The sequence below is a fragment of the Pelodiscus sinensis genome, chromosome 2 (genome assembly GCF_052426305.1).
Source record: "Pelodiscus sinensis isolate ZL-2025 chromosome 2, ASM5242630v1, whole genome shotgun sequence".
Classification (NCBI taxonomy): Eukaryota; Metazoa; Chordata; order Testudines; family Trionychidae; genus Pelodiscus; species Pelodiscus sinensis.
The window spans coordinates 200815710-200828354 of NC_143053.1; the positions used below are offsets into that span (position 1 = coordinate 200815710).

The 12645-nt window shown below is 40.5% G+C and overlaps 1 protein-coding gene across 5 annotated transcripts in view; it reads left to right on the plus strand.

Annotated features, from left to right (window-relative positions):
* The window catches only part of OSBPL3 (oxysterol binding protein like 3), a 127781-nt gene that overhangs the window by 99201 nt on the left and 15935 nt on the right, over window positions 1-12645 (plus strand). For all 5 annotated transcript variants that reach the window (XM_006138372.5, XM_014581221.4, XM_006138373.5 and 2 more), the window contains 5 exons: window positions 2120-2254; window positions 2976-3069; window positions 5903-6153; window positions 9020-9157; window positions 11592-11655. In XM_006138372.5, coding sequence (XP_006138434.3) covers window positions 2120-2254; window positions 2976-3069; window positions 5903-6153; window positions 9020-9157; window positions 11592-11655 — 682 coding nt within the window. The remainder of the gene's footprint in view (window positions 1-2119; window positions 2255-2975; window positions 3070-5902; window positions 6154-9019; window positions 9158-11591; window positions 11656-12645) is intronic.

Consider the following 12645-nt stretch of genomic DNA (forward strand, 5'->3'; position numbering starts at 1 on the left):
TGTATAAGCAGTCATGGGATGGAAGTGACTATGCCTAAGACAGTCACAAGAAAACTGTATATAGAATTTAATGAAGTACCATTAAACCAAACTGACCAATACAAGTACCTTGGCAGCTGGGTTAGAGAACAAATACTCCAGACTAGGGAGTGCTGAAAGAGAATGGAATAACATCTCAGGGGTGTGAATGACAAGCATATGCCACAGACTAAAAGCTCAATTGTGTGTAGTGCTGCTACTCCATTCAGAAATAGGTGCTGAAATGAGATGCTGTCATGCAATAAAAAGTTACACAAGGACAGATGGACTTCCATCCTAATCATTTTGCAAAGTCTGTGATGTGGCTGACCAGATCCAGCAAAGATAACATGTTGGGTTTGGATGCATGCGACAGGTGAACGAAGAGGACCTGGTGAAGATAGCGCAGCAGGAGAGGCAAGTAGAAAAGGAGACCATGAGTAAAGCTGTGAAAGTAATGGATGGATTGCATCAAAGAAGGCGATAAGCAGATGAACACTGGTTTGCAAGCATCTATTGCCTTCATTTGATCAAGGAAACAGCTCAGTCCAGGATGATGGGCTAAGGAGAAGATGTGTGCTATCTGTCTCATGGTCAGTCACTAAAACTCATTGCACAGAGTATATTCTCTGTTATCTAAACGGCGGCATCCATGTATTATATTGATCTTACAATAAACACCTGTATGTGGAATGAAACTTGAGCAGTAACATGTTAGAAAACAAGAACACTTGTTCTTACCCATTTTGTTTCCCTGTTTGTCCTGTAGATAGCCGAAAGTAATGAGTCTCTTGATGCGTCTCCTGCCATCTCTAGCCTGCCAACAGAATCACTTTGCCAAGTACAGACGGTTTAAGACTTGCTGTGGTTCAGGACTCTCAAATCCCATTATAGTGTGTAGACTCTGCTATGAATCCCACACCAAAGGCTTTCCTTTTAAGTAGCATTGATAATACGATATTCTTCTTCGTTAATAGGAATGTTGCAGGTATGGACTGAGTCCAGCACTACAGCTACATAAGTGGCCTACCAGCAGAAAGAGCTAAGAAAGCAAGACTTTTACTTAGAATACTCTGTCCCCTGTAAATCTATGCCTATGCACTGAACGTTGTCTTGGGAGGAAATAACTAAGTTGCAGGGGCTATGGGAGTCTGTTACATGTAGTGCAGCATCCATTAAAATTGGCCCGGAGTTTGAGGATGGTGGTGTGGGTTGGTCAGGTGGAGATGCTGACATGCAGCTGTAACATGCACAGGCATGGACTGTGCAAGAGTTGTGATACCAGGCTGCCTGAATGTGGGGGGCACAGCCAGGCTAATTGCTGGTACCCTCTGTGGCTGGTCCCAGTGCAGTTGAGTAAAATGAAGAGTTCCCAGAGGTAAAAGTCCTGGGATTTTGATGATGGATCTTGGGCTCATGTCATAGGGTGAGACATTGTACCAGGGCAGGGATCTCAGCCCACAATGTCCCTCCCCCTCATGGTGGGGAGGATGCTAGGATGCAGAATTGTCTCCTCAGGGGGTAGATGGAAGAGAGCCACCCAGTGTTATAGGTTGTGTGGTAAGGAGCCCTGTAACCCCTGCACTGGAACCAATTAAGTACCTGTAAACAAAGAGTATGGATGATGGGTGGGTAGCAAACAATAAAATAAAAGTAGTGTAATATCACTTAATTACGTGCATATGTATGTCTTCATTTTGCTACTATGTCCACATCAATAAATGGTGTTTTAGTAGTTACCTTCCTTTCATGAGGAAGTTACACTCATAAGTCTAGCTAAACAGATCACTTGGCTGTTGCAATGTTTTAACAGCTGTCTTGAAAAAAAAATGCACATGAAAGAGAAGTAACTAATTCTGCAAAATACCATTAATAAGCTTCCCTTTGTCATTTGTGTGTCTGATTCTTCCTCACTCTGCTGCTTGGTCCCCTCTTAGAAATACATGCTATCTACAGTACAGTGTGCAGAGTGCATGCATTAATTCATCTGTGACCGTGTTTTAAAGCGCCCTCTCTCAGCTGTGTATCTGTTGGCTTGTACATACAGGTGCTCTTTGCTACTTACCTTTTCTATAAAAGCCTTTTTATTTATTTTGAATAGGAAAATTCAAGGGAAGGAAATAGAAGCCTCGTTCACCAGCTCTCCAATGAAAGTAGACTATCTGTCGCGGACTCTATCTCAGAGTTTTTTGATGCTCAAGAAGTCCTGCTGTCTGCTAGCTCTTCAGAGAATGAGGTCCGAGCACAAATATCAGAATATCTTCCTGATGTAGCTTACTTCAACATATTTAACCTTTTATCTTTCTGTATGGTAATTGCAAACTTGCTGACCTACCATAAATGAAATATTTTGGAGCATTAAAAAGTCAAACTTAATAGTTTGCTACTCTTATACACTTTTTAACTTAAGCTCAAGGAAGTGGCTGAAGAGGTAAAACAGGCAATATAGCCTGCAAGCCAAATTTTAAAATAGAAATGGTAAGGAATGTGTTTTGCTGCAGCTGTCCAGAGTCATCCCACAGGAGCTGCAAGAAATTTTATCAAATGATTGAATATTTGTAAATTTTCTTACGCCACCTGTAGGCTGACCTATGGCAGATGCTGATGAAACATTCAATTTTAAAACTGTTTTATATTTCATGAAATCCCAAAAAGTTAAGATCAGACTTCAAGAAAAAACTCTAAAGTTTCAGGATTAAAAAAAAGTTTTTGCCTTCAATAAAATCTATTTGTGATTATGAAATCATTTTAGTAATGGATCTTTGATCTAGATACTTTTGTATTGTTAGGCTTGACTATTGTTTCCATGCAACACAGACACCGTGGAAACTATAAAAATCTCTTTAAATGACAGATCTTTGTTCCACTAATTTCACAAATGATTATAACAGTTGTCAGGAGTAGCATATTGCTAACTTATTTATATATAAAATGTTTGCTGTTTCCTTCCTCCCCAGATATCAGATGATGATTCATATGCCAGTGATATAAGTGATAACATCTCTGAGGATAACCTAAGTAACGATATTGAGAATGAAAGGCAAACTTTGGGTAAGACTGGTGTGTTGTTTTGTATTGTATTCTGAGAAGAGTTTTTTTTTTTATATTTACCAGAAATCACTCTGGTATCACAGATTTCATTGGCTAGCTTTTGGTTTCCTTTTAAGAGTTGAACTCTTGGATGTAAGTACCTAATTAAAGCTAGCCTTCGTGTCAAGTCTATATTAGCATGGTTAGACTATACATTTGCTGTTTATCTCAGATTATGTATGTCCTGATGTCCACTGATATGTCTATATTGCATTTAAAAGGCCAAAGCACATCACTGGTAATTTCTGTGGAGCTACAACATACTTAGACCAGCTGAAGACGTGGCCCAAACTATTTAGTTCAGTTCATTGGTCCTTTCTATGCAATCAGCATGACAGCATCCCATTTCGAAGAGCTGTTTTGAACCAAAATACATATTTAGCACTTTTGTTTTCTTTTCAAAGGATATCTCCTCCCTGCTGGGGTCTCGGGAAATAGCTTCCCTTTGGGCTGAGTCTCTTATTTTGGATGTTAATTGTCTTCCTCCCCCATGCAAAGCATCTGAGTCAGTCCTCCTTCTGAAAGGGAAGTCACACTAGTGTGTCAATTGTTTCCTTACCCCAGGTGGGCTCTCAAGTTCAGGATGCTTACAGTCTTTTATGCAAACTAGCATTATGACAGATTGTATGTAGGCAGGAAAATAATGTGAAATAAATTATAACACAGAATAGGTGAATTATTTGTCATAGCTACCCCACAAGAATGAGAGTTCAAACCCTTAGTCCTTCATTCTTGGGTAATCAGTGGCTGGGAGAACTGCAGAGGCACAATGCTCTGTGCAGTGCTGTGACTTTGTGTGCATTGGCAGTTTTCTGGAAATTTCCCACTGGTGTCCTTAGAACAGGGCTGGCAAAGTTGGCAGCAGTAGTGTAGGCCCGCCAGGCATACTCTAGAGTGTCACTTTGATGTGCTGTAAGCAGAGTTTGACAATGTAATGTAGCTGGCCACTGTGTTCTTAACCTCCATCTCACCATTGCAGGCATGAGTGGAGTTTAATTGATATCAGTACAACTCTGTGAGACTACTTAAAAATGGACAGACTCTTATCTTCATGGGCAGTGCTTCTCTGGCTATTTTGGGCAAAGTATAGCCAGATTATGGAGGTAGTTGTATCTGTTCCTCTTTGAGCTGGACAAGGCCTTGAAAAACTCAGGTGAAGAAGTCAGCCTTAAAAAGGAGAAAATGATGTCAAGGCAGCATCCAAATGTCCCAGGATCAGAGCTGGGTGTTGTAGAAATGCATACACACTGTTCAGGGTGACTGGAAATAAAATGGGGTGATGGCAGGAGGGCTGTGAGGAGAATATATCCGATGGCTTGGTTATATCCTCCTCCTGCTTGGTTAAGCCAAATAGTCTACTCTGGTCAGTCTGTTTTGTGCTATGGTCATGGGTGATAAATACTGAAGGCAGGGGAAGGCTAAGCCTTCCCAAACAGCCTTGCAAGGCCCTGCCTACACTCCATCCCCAGGCTCCTTCCTGCTTCCCAGTCCTGTGCTGCAGGTGTCCCTTGCCCTGTGGCCAGGGCCCCAGGCTGTGGTGAGGGCTAATGAGAGATGTGTGGTGTGCTGGTGAGGCAACTCTTGGGGGAGTGCATTACCTGGCACACTGATAGGTGGGAAAGGGGCCACACTAGACTGGGGAAGAGAAAGGGGGTGTGCCATACAGCTCACCTGTCAGGTATTCTGGTGCTGATGGAAGGATGGCTGCTCCACCCATCCAGCACACTGGGGTAGTGGTCTTGGGTTGGGGTCAGGGAGAGGCTGGTGTCCATGTAAAAGTGGTCTTCTGCACTTCGTTGGGAGGGGTGCAGCCTTTGACCCTAGGTTCACCCACCACTCATGGACACAGTCCCTCTGCTAAAGCTTCTCTCTGGTGTGGCTTTATTTTAAATGTACCTCAAGCCATTTACTGTAAAACTTGGAACTATTTATCATGCCCAGATTGCTCTGACACCTGAACGCAGAGCTTAGCCATTCTCTTGGATGTGTGAATTATCCTTTTGAATGTCAGGCAAGCGCATAGCTTTCCTGTTGCCTTCTCCAACACATAGATGTGTTGTGAAGCTGAATTCCGAAATGTTTGTGTGAGGTATTTGGGTACATGGAAAAGCCTGCCAACAAATGTCTGGTGTTTGCCTACAGCAATAGATTTTTCTTGATAAAAGAAGTGCATCAAATAAGCAACTGGGAAGCCCATCCACACTGCCCCAGGGATGGAGCTGGCTCCCTTATTAGGAACATCTTAAGAGCCTATTGATATGTCTACACTGCACTAAAACCCCCGTGGCTGGCCTATGTCAAGTGACTCAGAGTCATGGGGCTTGGACTGCAGGGCTATAAAATTGTGGTATGGATGTTTGGGCTCTCAGGGACTCTGCCTTCTTCTGGGGTCCCATAGACATTTGGGCTCAGGCTGGGTTCCAGCCTATCTAAATTTATAATTTTATAGCCCTGGAGGCTGAATCTCACAAGCCCAAGTCAGCTGACACAAGCCAGCTGCAAATGTTTTATTGCAGTGTAGACATACTAGTAGGCTTTTATAGAGCATTTCAGGGGATTCTTTTCAAGAATTTATGCTTCATGTATATCAGTAAAACTTGCTTGGTTTAAAATCTTATTTTAAAAGATTAGTGTACAGCCAATTATCTTCAAACCGCAAATATTTGAGTTGCACGAGGAGTGAAGATTTGCCTGACAGATAAGGAAATAGTTGTTGCTTTAAATACATCCATCGTGTTTCCCGAAGAGATGAGACTAAACAATTAACTGTTTTCATATAATGTGCTTCTTCCAGACTGCATTGTTGAAAGTGAGATGAGAAGTCATTCCAAGAGGAGAATGTGTTTGCCGGCTCCATGTCCTAATACCAGTAACATCAGCCTGTGGAATATCCTGAGGAACAACATTGGGAAGGATCTTTCCAAAGTGGCCATGCCTGTGGAGTTAAATGAGCCACTTAATACTCTTCAGCGACTTTGTGAAGAACTGGAATACAGTGAACTTCTGGATAAAGCAGCACATACCCCAAATTCATTTGAAAGGATGGTAAAAAAAAAAAAAAAAAAGCAACATTAGATGTAATCAGAACCTAACATGATGACTCTTCTTAAGCCAAAGAGTCAAAGTAAAACTTTTCTTTGCTTGTGCTTCCAGCTCAGAGGGGCAGGCTTTTAAAAGAAAACTCAACTAGCTCTTACGGTCTGTTTGACATCATTTCCATGGCAGTAACAGAGTAGCCATTTGTCAGATTCTCCCCCAAGTTTAGTCAAGAGAAACTTAGTTCAGTTCTGTGTTGCCTGTCTTGTGTCTCCAGGTTTAAAGAGTTGGCCAAGCAGAAAATCAGGCTGGGGGGCATAATCCTTACTGCCTGCTCCTCTCCCTCCCCTCTCCCCTCCCCACCCCCACGTGCACATCTGAGGGGGACACGTGCTAGGGCTTCCTATACAATGTTAACTACAATAGTATTAACAGAACGAGAGGCCTTCTTTTTATCAGACTTTTTATTTAAAGCTTTTCGGGTCCCCTTAAAATATGAGATCTCAAACTGGGTAAAATGTGAATTTAGTTAAAACACAAATGCCCTTTGAAATGACCATTTTTTAAGAGCTATTTCTCCTTTAATAGCTAAGAAGGGACTTGATGTTTTTCGTTTCCTGAGCTAACCACCTAACTCAGCACTGCTATGCTGGCTATGGGGTACTTGTGCTATTAAAGACAGAACTCTGAATTCAGAACTTGGCAGATAAGGGAGGGAGAAATGAATTTCAATCCTGTCTCGTTTCTAATTGTAATCTATTAATGTTGAAGTCTAAATATATTTTGATTTGGTGTAAAATCCCTTATTAGCATTAATGTTTTGGAATGAATGCTCTGCCGTTTCCCTTGGAGCGAATAAACACTTCAGTTCAACAATGAAGTGGTGTTCTCTTGAGAGAACAATCCTGAACAAAAACTTAATTCATCTTCAGGATCCTTCCTCATGTCTGCTAACTCTGCTAGAGATATACTTGTTTCTGGGTCAAAGGAAGTAATGCCTTAATGTCCATGAAGCAAAATTTGCTTCAACAACCCCAGACTAACACGGCTACATTTCTATCACTATTCTTAATGTCCATGCTTTTCTCTTCTCTTTGCTTGAGGAAAAAGTGTATTAGCAAAGGAAATAAACGCTTTTTAGGAGGAAATAAAGGCAAAACAGGTGTGTTGTCCTCACATTTCAGAGAAATTACATATGGGAAGAGAAATAGAGCGTGTTCTAGAGTGAGAACCCCCAAAGCAATGTTATTGCTAACTGTACTGAAATCCCATTACCTTGTAGTCCACTTCTGAGCATTTCATTAATGAATTGAGGTATGGAGGCTGGAGAGGAAGCACATCTAAAGCACAGTGTAGGGCTTTCCCAAGGAAAGGGGGGAAAAAAGGAGGGCAGGGCCATCCTTACTCAATGCAGAATATGCAGCTGCATAGGGCACCCAAAAATTTGGGACCCCAGTGGGTCTTAATGTCTGTCTCCACCCACCTCTTCCTATTTTTATTTTGTGGCTCTGGAGAGGCTCTAAACTTAAAACTGAAAGAGCCTACCAGACCTATTAGCAGAACAGCAAACCTGTGAAAGAGCCATTCAACTGGTATTTGCAAACCCCAGGTATGTACTGTCAGTTTCTCAGCTTACTGTGTTAGTCCACAGGACTTGAGCTTAAAATTTGCTTTAAAAATATTTCATTAGGGAGTTGCTGACTATTTTTGTTAAGAGATGTGATTTTATAATAGAGCGCGCGAGAGAGAGAGAGAGCGTGCATTGGGCATGGGTCACCAGTTTAATACTACTGCATAGGGCCCCAGAATCCTAAGGATGGCTCAGGGGAAGGAAGGGAGTGAAGGAAACGAGAGCTGAATCAACATTCATAGAATAACCTCCAAGCTTTCCTTCCCAAAATTGTTAAATTCTGCAGAAGTGCTCGTAACTCTCTCTGGAGATTAATATCTCTCCATTTACCGTAAAGGAAATTGGCAAGATAAAGATTAACAGACAATAGCCAGTTTGCACTGCCATTTGTCTAAATCTATGCTACCACTTGTTTGCAAAATTAATAGGGTATGTGATATTCACACACCAAAGCAAGTAGCATAAGTGGTGGTATGCACAAAAGAAGTGCATGCTGTCAATATAGCTGCCACTGCTCATGGGGATGGTTTAATTTTATTGACTGGAGAGCTCTCTCTCATTGTCATAGAGCAGCTATACAAGTTTTGCTACTGTCAGCTCTCTAGTGTAGACATAGCCTTAGTGACCCCCACAGAAAACTAACCAGACTAAACTGTTGCCTCATAGAGGTAACTTTCCCAAGTTTTAGGCATGGGGGGGGGGTAGGGTTTCATAAATCTAGGCCCCACAATTGTACTTTCTACATGTGTTGAGATGCTTTTTAATACACAATTTATATATATATATAAAATACAAAAATAAACATCTCTGACCAACAGAATTTTTGCTGAGAAAAGAGCGATCTTTGTATCTCATGTTCTGGGACCAGTAGGGTTACAACACTGCAAAATAACAGCTCTGGTATTCTTTGGTCCAGCATCTGTCAGACTCTCTCCATTTTGGGTGTGTGCTTCTGATTTTGTGTTTTCCTGCATAGATGTAAAAGAAGAATTTGAAATACATTTTTAATCTCATATGGTTTGGGATCCTTCCTATTTAATAAAAGCCTTGAAATGACTTGTCATACCTCAGTGCTGGTGCTTAAAGGTTGACTTTTGTAGCCATACACTATATTTTTTCTGCTGTTTGAAAATGTGGGCATTTGGAATTTGTATGGTGCCTCTGTCTTACAATGTAATGGATGAAAAAGAATGATATATAATAAATTGTTAGTGACTGGTTGAACAAAATTCTGTTTATCCTTAGGTCTATGTAGCTGCTTTTGCAGTATCTGCATATGCATCCAGTTATTACAGGGCTGGAAGTAAACCGTTCAATCCGGTGCTTGGAGAAACATATGAATGTGTCCGTGAGGATAAGGGCTTCCAATTCTTTTCAGAACAGGTACTGTATAATGTGCCTTGAACTGTACTACTAGTCACTTCATAGATTGGTTAATTCTGTATGCGTGCTGCTTTCCACAGCATGTGGGAATTAGTCATATATAGCATCTTTGGAAAACACTACAGTATTATAAATATAGAGATCACTTCATTTTTATCTGCTAAAATGAAGCTACCTCTAGAGTGAAACATGATGATAGCCATTATAAGAGGGTTAACATTACACACCAATTCATGGCCAGGAAACAAAGAATAACAGCTTATCTACTTGAAATTAAAAAAAGCTTCCCTAGGCAGAATCTAACTGCCCATATGTGGCCTGAACTAGGGCAAATATTCATATTCCTATGAAAAGTTGTATGTCCTCTTTAACAGTCAGTAATAGTCCATACCTTGTTTTGCATAAGCTATTTTCAATGTAGTGTCTCCTCATACTGCAATGAATCACCCATCCAAGTAGCAATACTATTTTCTGTACTACCCTGGTTTTGCCTTTGTCTCTCTTCAGGTGCTAACTGGGCCCGACTCTGTCCTTACCCTGTAAGATCAGGGATCCCCACCTCACGTAGCTGCAGAGAGCTAGGCAAAGAGTCTTGATTCTGCAAATAATTTATAGGTGGGAAGATAACTAAATATAGGAGATTCAATACCAGGTTGAAATTTGGTGCTGCCAAAAGTAGGTGGAGTTATACAAGGACTAGATTAAATTACACTTCAGTGAATACCTTAACAACCAAAAGGGGGGTATCAGGTTAAAATCTGCTTCAGCTTATTATAAAAAGGCACAGGAAAACCTGCATATTGTTGAAACTCTAAGTTAAAGTCCATTAAGAAAGAAGTTTAAGAAAAAAACCTGGAACCTGAAACAGTCTTAAGCAGGTGACCCAAAAAAGGGCTACGTAACCTTAACCTAGCCCCAGGAAATAAGTCACCGGCATTACTAAGATGGAAATATGGGACTCGGTAGGACAAGTATCAGATTCAAAATTCCATTAGTGTGCCTGATGCTCCACTGTTACTTCAGTTTTATGGTGAGGAAAACAATTGATTCGTGATAGTTGCATTGGCATCAAACCAAACTAGCCTAATGAAGCAAAGAGTCAGGCCTACTGTTGCAATGTCACAATTTGAAAAAAAAACAATCAATACAGTAGTCTGGTAGCACTTAAAAGACTAACAAAACATGTAGATGGTATCCTGAGCTTTCGTAAAGAAGTGGACTGTGCCCACAAAAGCTCATGATACCGTCTATGTGCTTTGTTAGTCTGTACAGGATAAACTTTAAAAGAACAACAAATAGTCTGGTAGCACTTTGAAGACTAACTCTGCTACCCCCTGAAGCTACAATAATTTCAGTTACAGTGGTTCCCAAACTTTTCGTCATCACGCCCGCCCCCTTTTTTGATTTTTGAGAAACTCACACTCCTCCCATCCCCCAAATAGCAGTAAAACTTGTTGAGCCAAAAAAAAACTGACTGGGGCCAAAAAACAAAAATAGCAGCCCCCCAGTTTGGGAACCCGTGATGTAAAAGAATTTGCTCTTCTATAATGTGTAAAGTGCATAAAGTTGCCAGCCCTTCAGGATTGTCCTGGAGACTCCCAGAATAGAAGATTGGCATGTGATGAAAGCTCCAGGAATACAGCCACCCCAAATTGGCAACTCTGATAAATCAAGTAATAGAAACTTAACTGCCCATTCTAACCTGCTAGGAAACTAAGAACCATTGTGGAAGCTTGTATTTAAATGTGATAGCTGATGCTTCTGTTCTGTGTGGCTGCTTTTTTCATTCTCTGCAATGTCAAATTTATTTTTTTATAACCCTGTCTTTGTTGTTTGTGGGTTATGTTACTTCAGGTCTACGTTACTTCAAACTTAGTACTGAGGAAATGCATGGTTGAGGTTTTATGCTAGGAAGAGCAAAAGCAGAAGAGCGTATACTCTAACAGCTCTTGTTAGAAGATAAGGTGTTATGATCTGATTTATTTCCCAGAAGTGCTGGTGGCACCAGTTTATTCGAAGTTAATGATTTTTGTGTTTCCACCCCTTTGAAAATAAGGCCAACATTGCCTTTACTCTTACACCAGAAGTAAACTTGATCCTTCATTTCTACACATTTGTTTGTGCTTATTAATACATTCATGGGTCCTAAACCACGTGTAATTACCACATTACTGACATTTTGCATCATATGCAGTTAACAATTCACCCAACCCACAAATATCAGATCTTTTCTTTTTATTCCTTGCTTGAGATCCCTCTTCCTACAACCTTTTTCAATTTCTAGAGCCTATAAGTTAATTTTACTAGCTCTCCTCAAGGACAAAATTGACAGGAAATGAGGCATTTAAACTGTAAAATTCATACATAGAGAAAATTAAGTAGATTCAAATGAACTTGTAAATGTTAATGTGGTTTTTTCCCCTCTTCCAACTAGGTCAGTCATCACCCACCAATATCTGCATGTAATGCTGAATCTGTGAATTTTGCTTTTTGGCAAGGTAACTCTTTAATAACATTTACTAATGTCCTTTTCGTAGTCGCTTCATTTTATGTCTAACATTAAAACCATCCACAAGATTAGGAAAGGCAGTTTCCCCAGTTGTTAAACAATATTAGAACTGCTCCAGGCAATGTCAGCCTGTAGACTCTGGTGTGCCTTTCATAGCATTTGTAATCAGGGAGGCTTTCAGTAATCATTCCTGAACATTAATGGATGATATTTTACCAGCATCAATTCCTGCACTTCCGAAGCAAGCAGCAAATCCTGTTCTGTGGCTTAATAAAGTATTGGGAAAGATTACATCTCAAGTATTAAAAAAAAAAATGGATTGGAACTAGAAAAGTAAGGGCTAGACCCCAAGCTGATTTGCAGGATTTATCACATTTTATTTCCCCCTTTTCCTCCGAAGACATTTGGACAAGACAATGGAGAAACATATATACCATTTAAAAAAAAAAAAAACTTGAAACAATGGGGGGGAGAAGGAAGTCCAATAAAGCATGGCAGGAGAGGTTTGGCACTTCTGCTCCTGCCTTGAGATTCCCAGTTTAAAAAAAAAAAAAATACAAAGACCCCACCTGCCTCACAACTATGGCAAAGTCATGGGACATAATTAGATGCGACCTTATGCTGTCCTTGTAAGAGAGTGTCTATACAGCACCCTTACCTCGAAATAAGTTACACATTTTACGCTATGCCAATTGTGTAGCTTATTTCAATCCTATTTTGAAATAAAGTGCTATTCCGAAATATCCCTCATGCAATGATGTCGGAATAATGGGCCCATTTTAATATGTATATAAAATTGCATGTAGAACTCTAAATGTAAAGAAGTTTAATCCTAAAGCAGCCAGTGTGTGAGAAGTTCTTTGTATGTTGTGAATGTTTCCTAATCCTCCACCCACCTTAGCTAAAAAGAGTGAACTTGGGTCTACTTCAGGGTTTGCTGAGCATGGCAAGGCTGGGGGTGGAGTTACGGGATCAAACT